Source organism: Acyrthosiphon pisum, chromosome A2 (assembly GCF_005508785.2).
Source record: "Acyrthosiphon pisum isolate AL4f chromosome A2, pea_aphid_22Mar2018_4r6ur, whole genome shotgun sequence".
NCBI lineage: Eukaryota > Metazoa > Arthropoda > Insecta > Hemiptera > Aphididae > Acyrthosiphon > Acyrthosiphon pisum.
In genome coordinates, this window is record NC_042495.1 from 70,429,032 (window position 1) to 70,446,923 (window position 17,892).

At 26.8% G+C, this 17,892-nt stretch overlaps 1 protein-coding gene across 4 annotated transcripts in view; it reads right to left on the bottom strand.

Moving 5' to 3' along the window:
* Nucleotides 1-17,892, bottom strand: part of LOC100168952 (neuroligin-4, X-linked-like) — a 365,515-nt gene that overhangs the window by 127,079 nt on the left and 220,544 nt on the right. Inside the window, exon 1 of one of the 4 annotated variants that reach the window (XM_029490518.1) lies at nucleotides 2,847-3,037. The exons of the other annotated variants lie outside the window; for them this stretch is intronic. Within the exon in view, the coding sequence (XP_029346378.1) occupies nucleotides 2,847-2,949 (103 nt within the window). The 5' untranslated portion in view covers nucleotides 2,950-3,037. Of the gene's footprint in view, nucleotides 1-2,846; nucleotides 3,038-17,892 lie in introns of those variants that run through there. 4 annotated transcript variants of the gene reach the window in all.

The window sequence follows — 17,892 nt, forward strand, 5'->3', positions numbered from 1 at the left end:
GACATAGTACTATGTTTAAATTGCCAAAAACTTCGTCCAATGTCCATTTCCCTTAAAATGAAACTCATTTAAAATTTAGATTTTTAAAACACTTAATATTTAGCAACATCTTTATAAAAACTTTTTTCAATTTATTCTATGGTTTTTAAAGCGTGCCAAAATAATAGAATAATAATGACATAAAATGTGTGTTTTATTTCAGAATATATTTTTTTTTGGAGATTTTTTTGAAACGGACATAAGATAAAATTTGTATTATCTTAAATTACAATTGTGGCCATAAATCCTAGTAAATATTGACGTACAGATATTATTTGATGTACCTATATTAAACGCAGTATGAGGTAAAAAAATATTTCAAGTAATGGGGGAGAATATTAATTGAAGTAGGTATACTAAAGTTTTAGTAATTTCAATACATAAATAGTATACAAAACAATTTGTTAAAATAAAATTGAACTATTATGACGATACTATATCATAATTTTAAATTGAAGAACTGTTTTTAGTACTTACTCTTATACCGCATGCAACTTGTATTAAACATAATATAGAAGGATGCAATTCATATTGAATGGATCAAAATAGCAAACATAAAACACAATAATGTATCGAGTGGACAAACAATACGAAATTAAAGTTTGCTGATATCACATAGTTGTATATTGTAATAATAATATAATCCTGAACGTACATACGAGCATACATACGTTGTAGGTAGGTATAAATTACGAAGCAAATTCAATTATAGATAGGCAGGTATTGTAGTATAAAATTAATGGGAGTCAATTCAACTCTATACATACGAGTCTAAAGATTTTTCGAGAGTTTTACAGATAAAACTGAACTGGACGTTCAGTTAAAGAAAACCAAACGATATTAATATGATACAATGTCAATAACAATAACATTGCAATTGCAGTGGTCCTCGCATACTTTGTTGAAAACTAATTGAAGAAAGGATCAGATATTCCATCAGTCATGCGAGCTATAACAAGACTACTCTACGGAAATATTATTTCTTGTATACATGTAACGGAATGTTACCATAAGGGACTTTTCGAAAGGAGGGTTGTGAAATTGAATTTGATTCATTTAACCTTCATTATTCATCGACCGCAATATAATTTCGATTTAACTAATGTATCAACTTAATCTACACAGAGCCTGAAATGATTCAATAATCGTCTATAATTATTATTGCAGTAACTTCATTCCAAGTTTTGTGATTAATTTAAAAACAACACAGATGTTTGTGATCGATTTTTAATATCGTATAATATGATTGTATTTAATGTAAGTTTTAATAAAAGATAAATTGTAATAGTATGTAGTACCTATTGAAATATTGACAGTCCCAATCACGAAACTTTTGGGCAATATAATGTGTATAGTAGTAATGTGTTGCAATTAATTCTGCACATTACATTTTTTTATTAATTAATTTATTTTAAAGTTGAAATAATTTAATTTGCATTTTGCGTTTGCGTTAAACACTCAAATAAACTGCGGCCGACAAATCGGCAGGTAAACAGTACGTCAATGGAATTGAAGATCACGAATACAATAATAATTTTAGTATGATAGGTGACAGCTATCAATTTTGACGATGCGTGTTGACTATAATTTATACTACATTAGTATAATGTATTGTTATATAATTGTAGAATTTAAAAATTGTAAGAGTATAATATTATAAGGAATTAATATAATTTATTTGTTAAGGCACGATTTTTTTATTTAAGGTACGGCTTTCATGCATGGTATAATATCGAATATTATGCGAACAAGTTTTGAATAGAAATTTGCAACTTTATCGGACATACAACACAACTACAGCGGATACAAATGTTTCAGTGGCAATGGCACGGGAACGGAGAACTATCTGGGAAGTGTTCAGAACGAAATTACTTTGTTATCATAAATCTTTATTTTCCCAAACTAAAGTCTGCTACGGAATAAAGTAAGAGGATAAACAAGATCATGACGACTGAGTTATAATAAATTTAAAAAAAAATTAAGCAAGTAATATTTTTAATTAGTTAAACTTTTTAATTTACGACCTTTTCCTCGCAATAATTTTAAACGTTATTAATTCTGTAAAATATCTTGAACATACTAATTTATTTCTATGACTAGTATACATAAGTGTTTTTTTCTTGGGTATGGTGGTTGGGGGTGGGGATTGAATACATGTATGCCAAACAGACACATTACCTTTAATTTTCTTTTTATATCTTTCAAGATTTTTAGAATATTATGAACAATTGTATATTTGTTATAAATATTTTGGGGGAGCCCCACAAATAAAAACTACGTATATTCGAATATATCATAATATTATAATGGCCCTTTATCATATGTTTCTTGTTAAAAAGGTATATAATAAATTAACCATATTTTATAATACTAAAAAGTTTATACATTTCAGCTGTAATTTTATCATTATAAATTATATCAACAAAAAAACATTAAGAAAAAAATTGTTTGTCAAAATATATAATATTATTAGTTTTAAATAAGATGGTTGAAAAAATAAATAAAAATATTTATTGATTAAAAAAATGCAAATTGTAATCTATTATTTATACCTACTCACCGACAATATTTTATTTGAGAAAATAACATATTTTATACTATAACTATAATATACGTTTTATTTCAGATGCATAAAAATTGTGTAGGTACTTAAGGGAGTATTACATTTTTAACATGTTTATTTCCGACTGACATATATATTGTTATTTTTTTTTTAGTTTTGAAACAAGGGATTACTAAATATATAAGTTTTGATGGTAAAAATTAGCATCTAAAAACAAAAGTTGAAAACTTCTAAGCGTATTTACCAGCAATAAAAACACAGTCCATTCGATTTTTAACGTCACAAGTATGCGTTTTGTGCTGAAGACTCTTGTAAGTTGTAAAGTAGTGAACTGGGCATATAGCCATTAAATTAATGTAAATACATTACGTATAGAGAGATAATTGATATACAAGAACAAACAACATCAAATAAAGCATATGATAATATGATAACGTGAAACATTTTATACTTAACTTTTGGTCGTATTAATCCATTAAAGAGAGTGCTGATGTTGTTGTAGTAAATACACAATGATTATAATATTATATTACGTCACCTATTTTATGTCTTATGTATGATTAAAAAAAAAGTGTAACCGTAAACTATGCGATAAAAAAAAAATTGATTGAAAGAATATAATATTATAATGGCATGTTGACGATGTGGATATTATATGTTAATCTCTGTAATTTTTATTATTTTCTCAAACATCTGTTTCCAGTTTATAGAGATATAATATGAGTGTGGTATACTTTCGTTTTAGGTATTTTACCAGCCTACAAATATTAGACTAAAAAAAAAACGACACTGTATTATATAACCGATTATTACTGGTTATTCATTTAGCATTCTTGATCTGATTAGAATTATTGGAAGTGTCTGTGGACGACAAGTGCGTATAATTCAAGTTGTTTTACTCGGGAAATCATTTATTTTCTAATATAAGCCCGAGCAGATACTATTATATAGGATGGCAGAGACATTAAATCAAATATAGCCATACGTAAGACAAATGGCGAAATGTTCTTATATATAAACGAGTGCGACCTGCCGAACACATCCACGTTACTTACAATAAAATATATTATTATTATTATATTATTGTGCATCAGTTTTTGTGTTGTGAAGTGCGACTCTAAATGAGAACTCACAATAAGCACGATTGTTTTGTTATTAAAATGATAATGACCGAAAAAGTTCCATGATAATTATTGTGGGTTATTTAATTAGTTTCCGGTAATTTGTCGTCGCGGTGAAGTTTTTAAACATCGTTATCCCTGGAGAAATGAAACGAGAGCTATGGTAACAGACATATAAGGCATTGCAAATCATTTTCTTTTACGCATCCGAAGCGAAATGAAAACGAGCTTCTTTTTCACCTAAACAGTGTATTCTCTGGAGGGACACGAAAACGCGCTTTTCAGAGATAGGATTTCACAGGGAGTGTATATATATATACAATGACTGGGATTGGGTTCTATTAGAAAAAAAAAGCAAGAAAAGGAAGTCGGAAAAAAGCAATTACTCGTAACAAGAAAACGGACGGCGTGAAGCTAAACGGATAAATCAATGGCAACCGCCCAACAACTGTTTGGAGACGATTGTTGGACTATCCTGTTGGATATCAACTTAACTGCTATAAAATGATATATTATTATTACTGAAAATCACACAAAATCATGTAGGTAAACATTTTTGATTTTCAGCGCTCCGATGAATGTATTGATTTTTAGGACTGAAATAAATAGTTTCTTTATATAAAATTGGCGAACTCGCTCAGAAGTAGGGATAGTGGTTTATTAGTGTGTAATTATTTTACTTTGTCCGTTTTTTTTTTTTAATTTACTTGATTATTTTTTAATTTATACTAAATTTCAACTAGATCTAATTTTCTATCAGAAATCACATTCAAAGTTAGAGATTAAATAATATGTTCTTCTCTAAAATGCGAAAACAGATAAAAAAACACACAACATTGAAATAGTTACTAACTAAATACGTCATCAAATAAGAGCTAAAATGTAAAATTTTATGAATTTTATGGCTACAAATAATATGGAAATGTTTGTGATATAATCAAATTAAAAAAAAAAAATTAAACTTTAAACGCATATAGTCACGAATAAAATGTTTAGTATGGTATTTTTGATTTCGGTTATAATAACTTATGAAGAACACTGTATTGAATTAATAAACTTTTTTACTCAAAAACAAAAATGTGATCATGCATAAATTGAACCATAACTAAAAAAAAAGGTTGACAAATTACAATATTTATGAATACTTAAAAAATTACTAGTTACAAAATATTTTAAAAATCATAAAATATTTAGCAAATGATAATCTAAATATGTTGTGCATATTTAAAGTTAATAGTTCTTCATTTTTTTATTAGAACAAAAAACAAAATCAATTTGGCCGAAACAGTATCTGTGTAAAAATCTCCACCTTTTCTTAATTTCTTGTTTTTTTTTGTTTTTACCAATAATTTTGAAAGTATCAGTGATAGTTTGACATCCCAAAGTACTAAACAGATCCAATTTACTACCAGAAACTTTTCAGAAGTTTCAGAAGATCAGAGCATTTTTAAACTTTAAAAAATGTCTTTAGACACAAACCAAAATAACATCTAAATCGAAATTTGAACGACTTATTGTCATAAAAAAAATAAAAATAGATAAGTACTATAATATTTATATTCTTGTAATTATTAAATTCAGACAGTTTTTTTTTTAAAAGTAACTGATCGAGCATAATTCAATATTTTTTTTTCTAATTCAGGTTTTTGCGAATTTCAAGTATACTTAAATACCATTTTCCAATACTTTATTTGAATGTTAAAGGAGTATACAATACTATGGCGATACAAATTTATTTTTTTCAAATGACAACCACTAATTTCATTTTTATCTATCAAGAAGGATATATTTTATTTTTCATTTGATATAATATTATATAAATTGTAATTTGAAGGAGTAGTATTTGTATTGAGTTATATTATAAACAAATTAGATAGGTAGAAGCTGAATGAGATTAGGTACCTAGCTATAATTCAAAATTGAAATATTGATATTTCCTGAATATTAATATGCGTGAATTCTGTGCATATTCATTCGTACTTATTAATATACCCCTTGTACATATTTTATTGTTGTTCTAATTTGCTCAAAATAGGGTATGCACTATACATTTATAAATCTAAATAATAATTTATTAGTTTACGGCACAGACAAGCTATATTGTTTAATATGACTAAATCTATTAATTAATTTACTAATAGTAAATTATGTAGATAGGCACTTCTGTTCCGAATTTACATTATCTTCTCGTATAAATTTAATTTTGAAATTACCATTAAGGACCATAAGAAAATGTATTATAACGCGATATAGGTATACTTAATGTGACTTATTGTGACCGTATTTAAATATTGATTAGGTTATAAAAGGTATCCTTGCTTCATATAATACGTATATGAGTAATAATGAGTATAGAAAAACAAAACCAGGGGCGCCATTTGGGGGGGGGGCAGGGTGTGCACTCGCACACCCTGTAATTTTGCTGTCCACAATTGGCCTAGGCCTAATTAATACTATGGCCAGATGGCCTTCAGTTTGCCAATCTTTAATTGTGCATGCACCGCAGCTATTCACTGATAATCATAAATAATATTATAATATTGTGTTCTTTAATTTGATCATTGATAAATTGATATCGGTATCACTTTATTCACTGGCACACACAAATATGTGTAAATGGTAAGTGGCTACTGACAGGGGCGGACTGGCTATTATTGGCCCGGGGTGCAAAATTAATTCGGAGCCCCTAATTTTTTTTCAAACCTACCTAAATTAGGAAAGAGCCCTTAGTTTTATAAGTAAATATAAAAAAAAAATTAAGAATAACATGTTGTTTATTTGTAGAGATGTTTAAATATGTTATTTAATTTTATTTTGTATAATACCGTATTATACCAGTATTATACCGTATACCGATTGTGGTAATCGGGGGCCCGGATCATAAATACATTAACGGTGGCCCGGGGTGCTACTTTGTGTATAGCACCCTGGGCCAGTCCACCCCTGGTTACTGATAGACAAAAGACATAATAATAATAATAATATGCATCTATTCTATCTAAAAATATCTTTACTATACACTATACAGTATATAAACAGAATGTATGAACGGTAAAATGTAATGTGTTAACTATAAAAATATGTTTTTATTAAGTATGTTTTTGATACTGTAATGAATCTGTAATGAAAAACTGAAAACACTAGAAACGTTTTTTTAACGATTGGCCTGGAGGTGAGAAAAAATTGGCCTCTTTAATTGTTTGCACACTTTAAAAAAAAACTGAAATGGCGCCCCTGAACAAAACTCCTTTATTTATGATACTCGGTCCTAAGCAACTATATTAAAATTTAATATGGCATAATATGTTTGTGAAAAAATAATTGGCAAGAAAATGTATTCAAATAAAGTAAAATAATATCATACCATTTCTTCTTCTTTGAGAATTATTTCATATAATGTACGGATTGTGTAAAAGAATAGGCACTTCAAAAGTAATGTATAAATAGATATGTATATACAATCACAATATAGGGTATAGTACAATAATAATAATAATAAAAATAATAATAATAATAATAATAATAATAACTTCAAATTTTAAAACTGTTATTAATATTTTTATACGACACAATAATATTATCATTTATGGTTATAATATTTATGTTTTTATTAATCTGTAATTTATAATATAAATTTACTTCTTTGAACAATGTGATAATAGAATAATAAAACCATTTTATTAATTTATTAGCATGTACATTGTTTGATACACTTTTCCAAAAAAATATCATTATATTAACATAATACAATAATGAAATATATGTAGAACAAATAGAATTTATAAAATCCAGCTAGTAAAAATAATCTTGGTAATGATCTTATTGACATCATATTACCAACACTTTTGTATCATAAAATACTCTAAACATTTTATGTTTTTTATTGTTTATACGTTTCAGAGTATATATCTACCAATGATTCAGTTTTTAAAACATGAAAACTTAAGCAAGCTTTATTGAGCTCGTGTTATAGTTTTATTCCTTACAGATATATACAACATAATTCTACTATGGGAAATAATGGATAGGTCAGTGATTTTCTAAGCATTTAAGTTTTAAACATTGTATCGTGATGAATCACAATTATTATTTTTATAAATGAAATATTTTAATATTTAAAATAGACAATTTATTGGCTATACACATCTGGTAGAGGTCGATTAAAATACAATGGCGAAGGTGTTAGTTATAATTAATAAGTCATAGCTTGATGCCAATATAATTTATTAGAAGAAACAATAGTGATACGCTGATACAGTACCTATTTTATATTAAATTATCTTTAAATCTTCCATACATAACCTTTAATTAATTTTGTATGTTAAAGAAGACACTCTTACATTAACTTATTAATTTTGGTGTGCACCCAGTACCTCCTCTTTCTTGTAGCATTATTTATTTTTAATCAACCTTTTCGCGTTAAATTACGCATAATATATTATGCATAATGGGACCTATCTAGTGAGCGTCAAATATTTCAAGAATTCCCATTAATCAAGTAAAAGATTTAGAGAAACTGTTTTATAATTTATAATTATAATTTAATTCTAAATACGAAATTTTATCAAATTAAGATCATAAAGTTAATCTTCAGTCTTACGAAAAATTATGGCACCAAAAATGCGTTTTGTACATAAAACAAAAAAAAAATTAATTGTTGAGGAATTATGTTTAAATCAGAATATATATAATTATTATGTCCCTATTATAGGTGTATTGTATATTATTATAATATGTTTTTGTTATATTTTATTTTGATAAATTAATTATATTTAAACACTTTCTATTTTGACATATTATAGTTATCATTATATAGTTTTTATTCTTTTCCTATCGTTAAATACAGGTATTCGTTTACTATAAATACTTAAAAACTGGTGTTATATAAATGGTAGTGGTGTTTTTATAACACAATAGAATCACGATTATTTTCAAGGGAAAATGGTAATCTATTGTAAACACGTCTATAATCTTACACTTAAAGTTTTTGTTCAAATAAATATGTTTTTTACCGTTCTTTCTTTTATGGGTATCTAGGTATAAATATTATAGTTTTAAATTAAATAATAGATATTGACTATAATACATGACATGTCTTATCAATAAATTGTGTTTATTTAAATAATTAATAACCAATTACTTAAAGCTGTTGTTAGTATTACACACCTGTATGTAGAAATACTAATTATTTATATATATTTTATTTATAAAATGATAGTTATTACAATCTGTATGGATAGCGGGGCAGTGAGATAATGTTTTAAAAACAATTAATAATACTTTTATTTTGCTGAAACACATTAACGATCCTACTAATATGAAATTAATTAGTGAAAACAATATTATTATCATAATGCAATTATTTTTTTTTTGCGTATTAATATACATTTTCTTTCTGTAATACTTACAATTTATTTAGTTATATAGTAAAACTATTAACTATTACAATGTATAACTATACTGTTATACATTATATTTGTTCGTTGTCAACGATTTATAAAACTGATTTTTTTTAAAAGCATACCAATGGTGAAAATCATACTAGCCATATTATTATACACTCTCGGTTCTTATAATAGTTTACATTGTTTTTCTACTCCCAAGGTACCTATACTCTACGCAACCATTCAATTGAAATTGGCCATTAAACCGCCAACCCTAGTGACTTACGACAATACTTAGCACTGAAGTCACTATTTTAGGGTATTGGACGTAATAAAATATAATATCACTTTATAAAATTGATTTGATATTTTTTTTATCCAAAAGCTAGGTAATAATTATTACTTTTAATAACTAAATAATATGTGACTAGCTTAATTAGTTTACACTTTAAAGTTTAATAATACTTAAAATTAAAAAAAAATTGAATACCTATCTTCTATAATCTTTAACACTAGAAAAAGAATAATTAACTAGGTATCAATATAAATAATTCATATTTATTATTTTTATATTCTGTGTGGAGCGATGAATATATTGGTTTTACAATGATGTGTTTGTTTTCTTAAACATTTTTTTTTGTGTCTGTGTTCACGGTTAGTAGTCGAAATGATGCTAAGATTTTCAACTTCAGTATCTTTTCCGATGGGAAAGTAAATATTGTTCGTGCATTGAGGAGGTCAAAATCCCCAGTGATTTTAAAAAGCGTCGAGGAAAACAAAAAGAAAAAAAATATAGGAAAATCGGGAATTTTTACGCAAAATCTGTTTTTGACATAATGGGTTTTGGTTTTTGGTGTAACTCTACAACAAATGACCGTAGATAATAATCATATATTATTATTCATATGTTAAATAAAATGTTCACTGGTTGTTTATATTAGCATTTTCTATACACGATAAAATTTACAAAAAATTGTGTCATAGTAAGTGTAACACAGTGTAACTCTTTGTTTACCTACATTGTCATAAATATGATTTATTTGGGATTGATATTTGGTGGTGCAGTGGTAACTCAGGAGTTGTGCTTGAGCATGAAAAATAAGTTGTATACTTTATTGAGTTCTTTGCGTTTGGGTTTTTCTATATATGTATACATTACTTTATTTGTTGTCTTAACCCAACTTTTAATTTGTTAGTTTATCTTATCGTTTGAATCAGAGTTCGTTATATTTATTGGTTCAATTATGTTCGCTGTATTTATAAGTTATAACTATTGGTGTTAACTGTAAAGTTGTTTGGAGTACGTCGATTTATGGTCATGTTTATGCCGTATATCCAGTTGACTTGCAGATGATACAAATTACTTATTCTTCCGATATAAATATTTGATTGTTTGTTCCATCAAAGTCGATGAGTAGTTAGAATTTTGTACGTCTCAGACTTGAATGATGAATACTTTCCACCTGTAACTTATTAGTATAATATGTTCATAATATTAATTCTTTGAGTCAGCTCTGACGTGGGTAGTTGGGTTAGGTGAGACGATATCGTATTGTTATTTGTCACTCCTATTATTATATTCTTATGTGAGTTATTATAGAAATTTGAGAAAAAAAACGTTTATCTGTTTTGTATAAATTACGTAATGTTATGGACTATGAGTTTCTTTTTAATTTCAATTGTTCTGTAATAATTTACAGGAAATGAGGTTTTCTACTAGTCCTATAGATGAAAAGCCTTTTTTTGACGGAAAGTGAAATTAAATTTTTATGAGCGTTTGATGTTTTCAAGAATTTTTACAACAATAGATATCCACTCGATTTCTCATGTAGCGATTTTCTTATTTTGTTGTAATTCAAAAACGAATTAATGTAGGTACTTGAAATTTAGACTATATTATGTTTATTTTATAAATTTCTATACTTGAGGAAAGTTTAAAAATATTTTGATTCGTTTTGAGCTATTTATGGACATTTAAAATAAAATTGTATTTATTGAGTCAAAAAGCATAAATATTTAATACAAGACTCCTGATATATTGTAACAATAGAAGATAAAATATATTAAAATTACGAAGGCACAATTTTTGTTTATAAGTATTCAATTTCCAATTTTGACAAAATTTAAACGATTTTGCTGTTAAAAATGTATAAATTGTTCAACTTTTATAGGTACCTAAGAATTGAAAATTTGAAACTTAGTTCCACGTAAATAGGTTATTCAGTAACCAAAAAATCTAAAAAAATATATAAACAGAGATTTTTTTTAATAGTTATTTTAAATTCAAATTTGAACGAAATTAGACATTTAAACGAAGAAGAACGGTTTTACGTAGTTTTGTGTTATATCTTAAAAATATTATTCTTGGGTACTTTAAACTTCTAAAGTATATTATTGTATACAAAAATATGATAATAAACAAGTAATAATTATTCAACTTAACCGGCTACCGTATTAATAATAACAATATAAAATATCCTAGGCTAACAAACCGTCTCCACTCAGAATCGTTTTTCGTACATAGAAGGTTATATCATTGAATTCAAATTTATCACAATGCATTACAGGCACCCACTTGCTGTACAATCAGAGCGACTTTCACTTGCCCGCTTTTTTATATTGCATCTTTACTTGTGGTTTCCGTGAAAGTTTTAATGGTATGTACTTCTTTGTTTGCTGGATGAGGTTTTTCTGATCAGCTTCTTTTAAGAGAATAATTGATTTGGTTTGAACGACTTTTGATATGAAGATGAGTAAATGTAACAAACTCATGGTTGCTATATGAATGAGTTTCCATTATTTTCATATTTAAAATTGTATTTTTTATCTTTTTAATAGAATGTTTTTAAATTATCCTTGAGTATGCAATAGTTAATTGTTAATTGTTAATCCAATGACTATATTGTAATGCTTCGCAAACAAAACTGATTCACTAAAAATCTATTTTACTATTGGTGTATATGGTTTCATATTAATAACTTTACCAAACCTATTATAAATATTAGAATATTAACCACTCATCAGCCATCTCTATATTTTTTTTAATATTAATAGCATATAATATTATAATATGATAATACTGATATATTAAACTATTTTATTATATTAATTATATAATATTGATGTACGATTTGTATAGATAGCATTTACTGTAAGGGGTGAATACATCACCATAAATATTAAAACTACCTTTATGATAACTTGAACAATACTTATTCATATTTGATATACTACCGTAAAATTGGGTAACTTTGATAATTTCTTACTGTTTTATGACAATTTTACTTTTTATTTTATGGACAATTTCTGTAGTATTAACGATAAAACTCTCAAAATTAAATACAAGTTACAGCTAGTTATGATCAATATTTTAACGTTTACATTTTTAAATTTCTGATGTTATCTATTGACATATCAATCTTTTTAATATGCTATCAAAGTTACACAAGGTAGTGGGAAACTTTGATACTTATATTTCTTAATGTCATATCAAAGTAACCCCATTTTATGAAAAAAAATTAAATCTTCATGGTACTCTGGTGAATAAAAATATAAGTGAATCAAAGTTACCCCGCGAAATCAGAGTTACCCCATTCTACGGTAATGAAAAAAACGAATTTTATTTTATAAAATTGATATAACATAATATGTAAAGATAATTATATTTTATAATATAAATTTATAATTATATAAAAATATGCTACTAATATAACACATCTAATTATAATTTATATTAAATATTTTTACTTTCTTTTAAATATAATGTTAATTAAGAAAATATTGTTCAATGAACATTTTTATGTTCAGTTTATTTCGTTAAATATTTCACTAAAAACGTTGATGTTATGATAAAATATAAAATGGAATATATTATTTTTAATTTACTAAAACTAATTTATTCCTTATATTATTTTATATTGAAAATGAAGTCAGCTACACTGAAATTGAAATAAAATTATATAATTTTAATTTATTAACTTTTATTTAATTGTCGATTTTAGATTCAAATGATGGGAGCAATGAATGACTTATTGGTTTTACATTTATGCTTGTTGTTTTGTATGTCAATACGTTTTGGAGCAGAAAAAATGCTTCGATTTTGACGATGATTTCTGGTAGAAAATTGTATCTAGAAGTTCAAGTTAAAAGTAAAAAATTCCTACAGTTTTAAAAATAATCAAGAAAAACTAAAAAAAAAAATTACAGAAATACTGAAACATTTACGCAACACCAGTTTTTTACAATGCAAACTTTAGTTTTTTGTTGTAATTAAAAACAACAAATAATCTAGATATTTGAAATTTCCACTAAACATTTAATATTATTTTTAATATCTTTTTCTAGACATGATAGGAATTTAATACTCAAACATAAAATAACAATTTCTCTTCAAATAATTATTTTTAATATTTTATAGAATGTAATTAAAAATATTTTATTAAAGATGAAAATTTTAAAATAAATATTTTTTTTCCTTATGAGCTTGATTATTTTTTTTTAATTGATACTTTTTGACATCACGTACCTATATTACATAATATTATTTTATATATTATACTCTGCTTTATTAAAAGTATTTAGACTAAAATATATTACTAATAATAAGAATATTATATTAACAAATTATAAAATATCTATTATTCATAGACATACAGGTAGACGACTGACAACGGTATAATACTATATCTGCACAGCATCCTTTTTTGTATGCAATGATTGAATCAAAACCCACAATACACGAGAGTAACTATTTTTCTTTGATTTCATTACAAGCACCTTTAACATTTCATTTGCTTTCATAAAACTGACAAGATACTTTCATAATGTACCTACAAATATAATGTGTTTTAATATAATATTGCGTATCCACATAATATCATAGACACATAGATATTGAAGTATGTTTTATTTATTTCCATACAAAATGATGGTCAATATCAGACATTTTCGACCGAATGGTAATTCTATAATGTCGATAAATCGGGTTATTGCTGACGTTGTTGGACGAGAGTAAACATGCGAGTTGGCGATTTAGTGTTATACACTAATTTAATTACCGGTAACGGGCACCTCGTGTTTCAGTTAAGGATGAAATATGGATGAGAACGTTTCAGATAACATAATTGTAGATTATGTTCACTAAACACGATGAATTAAATCACTGCGTGTGATGGACGAACATTTGCCCACCGGAAATTATACATAATTTGCTTGGTTCTAGTTAGTTGCGTAGAATATTATGGCGTTGAACTCATACATTCGAAATTTTAACTCATTGAATTACACAGAATAGTATTCTAGGAAGTAGGAACATGTATTTATTTTAAACGGTTTTTACTATTCATATAGTTATTTTATTACGCGATAAACTTTGGTGAGCATTTAAGTTGAGAATAATTTTCATTTCATACGGACGAGGGACATAAACTTTTCCATAATAAACTGAATTATAACTATATACTTATTAATATCGTTCAAAAACTGTTTATTTAGATTTGGGAGTTGAGATTCATGAAAGTATAAGCTCTTGAATTGTGGGGTGACTTTAAATGTTTATAATTTTAGTGAAGTTAAGGGAAAATCACGTTACATAAATCGAACTTTTTATTTCTGTAAAAACAAAAAAAAACATTTCTACAGTGCCTTAAGTTTTATGGAGTAATGAAAATATTTTATTCCAAACAATGTTATTTATGTTTAAATACTGTTCTTGAATTCATTATATTCGTATAACATTATAAGAAAAAACATAATATATTAAAAACAATTACAACTTTTTTATCTACGGTACCGAATTGGATATATATTTTTTTTGATTGAAAAGAAGAAATGAATGAATTGATTTCATAATAATGTGTTTTTCTTGTGTCTCTATCTTAACATGAAAAGTAGAAGAAAAAATGCTTCGAAAGTACATGACGAGTATTTTAAAGTTTAATTAATTAAAAGCACAAGAAAATCTGTATACCTACTGCTGCAGCGGTAATGCCATTAATTGCATGCTGGACACGAACAACTCATAATCCTGGTTAGTGCACACTCACTCGTACTCGGGATTGCTAGTGATATCGCACTCACCTTTGCACTCAAAATCGGCAACTCACAAGCTAGAAAGGTGTATTCGAAGTAACGCATGCCATGGTGCACACCAATGAAATGTTACATATTTTGTGACAATCAGAAATCGACAGGTGGTTTTATCAAAAAGTTTATCACTGATTCACAGCTAATTTCGTTCCCGGAAAACAAGTCCTTTTTAGGCAGTACGCTCTGGTAACACAGGTCATAGAAATTTACGTTATATCATTACCTAACTAGTTCATGTTATTATCAGATTATGAGTGCGACTGACTTTCCTAATACACGACCGTTCAAAGCATTAATTAGACTCTTATGTTAATACTTAACATTTATAATATTAGTGATGACCATTTTCTATACTCAGTAATCGGATCGTTATTATTATACATGTTAGTTTAATAGTAATATATATTACTGTAATCAAACGTGATATGGGGTGATGGTAAAATTTTAAGCTAAATTTTAGTATTTTTAAAAATTAAAAAAATATTTATATGACTTGACTGTATCATTCATTAGATACTTCTCCATACATTACAAAATAATAGAGAATTGTTAATTTTCATTATAACTTAACAAAGGTAATGTTAAGCACGTGCCATCCATTTGAATGAACTATAGTCACTATAGTAATTGACTTAAAATACGAACTAAAATGACCAAGTCCATTCAATAAATACTACGTTAAACTATATTACTGTAAACAAATTAAATTTAAAAACTATGGAGCAGTCCACACGCCCATCTAATTGCATGGATTAACGATGCTACACCGAGAAAATATATAATTCATCATAACATTAAAATAGTCGATACCTACTGTATATTATGGTTTCTAAATACGTGAGTTTGTATTACAAGTCAATGTAATTATTGCATAAATACAAAGTACGTTCATGCGATAGAATGCAAATTCAATACCATTGAAACTTAAAAATATAATAATGGCATGGATTTAGTGAAATATTTTTGATCTATATTATAATATTATATTTTTATGATATTATCTACGAAATTCTATGAAATTATTTTCAAATTAAAATATAGTAAGTGAATAATTACGGATTTTCGTCATCCGACGTTTAATCAAGATAATTAATTATTATTGCAATTGACAAAATATTGAGAATATGTTTTATGGAAAGTCTCATGCATAAATAGTGTATACAAACTTATTTCCTTATCTCCGTGTAATTTATTACCATCAAATATTTAAAATGTGAATCCAGCTGAAAAGGATTTTCTAAAACTAGAAGGCGCCATATCACTACAACTTATCCTTAGTGTTGTGTACTTAACTGTACATGAAAACGTTTGCATAACACCACGACCACAGTAATGCCGGAGCTTACTGAAACAGTTGACAGTAGTCTAGCTAAAATGGGTATATATCTATCTTAGGTGTCTGTAATTTCCTTTTAAAAAATTGCTCTGACCTCATAATAATTACAAACGAGATTAGCGTTATAATTTTCCAGTCCTAAATTGTACTCACACGTAATCAAATAAAAACTATATTAAAAATATTATCGTATTTCTGTTATGATGATATTGTGCTTTGAGCGAAATTCGATTTACAGGATATACCACGTATTGGTTGGCAGGAAGATAACCAGCATATTAATAATTTTGCGTGTGAAAAAGATTTTAAAGTCAAATGATAATTTAGCCACTATCATACAATAAAAAACAAGTTAGCCCTCAAACAAACACCCTCGATCCACGAAAAAAAATATAATAATAATATCTAACAATAATGAATAAAATATAATCGATCACGTTTTATTATTTGGTAGGTATGGTTAGGTTAGGTTTCTATTAAATCTAAAAAAAATTTACATCGTGTATATAAAATATATTTTACACCACGGTTATTTATTGATTATAGGTATAGGTACCATAAACATTTATTGCAGCCAAATAAAGTGTTTTATAGGTACTCTGGTCTCGGATAAACCGACGAAATCCAGATTTATATCAGTTGGTAGGTACCGTACTTTTACTGACCAACTGTCTACAGTGTATTGGCGTACAATGTACCTATATACACATATAATATATACTCATTCCGCACGAAGTACCTATACATTTGCGTTGGTCCAGAACGTTAAAAGAAACGCCTCATTATATTATAATCTCGAAATTTATAAGTACCGTTATCGGAGTACTAGTGTATTATTCTTCGTAAAGGGAGAGAGTAAGTTCTTTTTGATAATGGACGTTATAACCGATTTCGTGGTGCGCTATGCGGAGGAAATGTTGTTCTTGATCTCGCGGCAATCGTTTTTGCAAAACCAAATTGGAAAGATGAATATCATTCTGGGAAACAGCTAACTGTAATAATATTTCAGTATCAGGAGGATTAACTGCGAGGGAAAATCCAATAAACAGTGCTCGCGGCTCGGAAGCTATAGATTATAATATTACGTTACCCAGTGCCGTAGACAGGAATTTTATATGGGGGGGGGGGGGTTTATTGTAATAATAACATGTTATAGTAAATTAAGAAAAAATAACACATTATTTATATTTTTATATCTTTATTTTAGTGTCTTATAAGTTATAAGTTATAATATCAGATCTATTTTTCTTTTTTTTTTTGCTAGTTCGTCCAGTACTTCTTCCGGCGTTATTTCGATGTTTCGATAGTAGCTTAAGAGCACCAATCCATTTAAACGATCCTATTTAGAGTGGTGTTTAATTA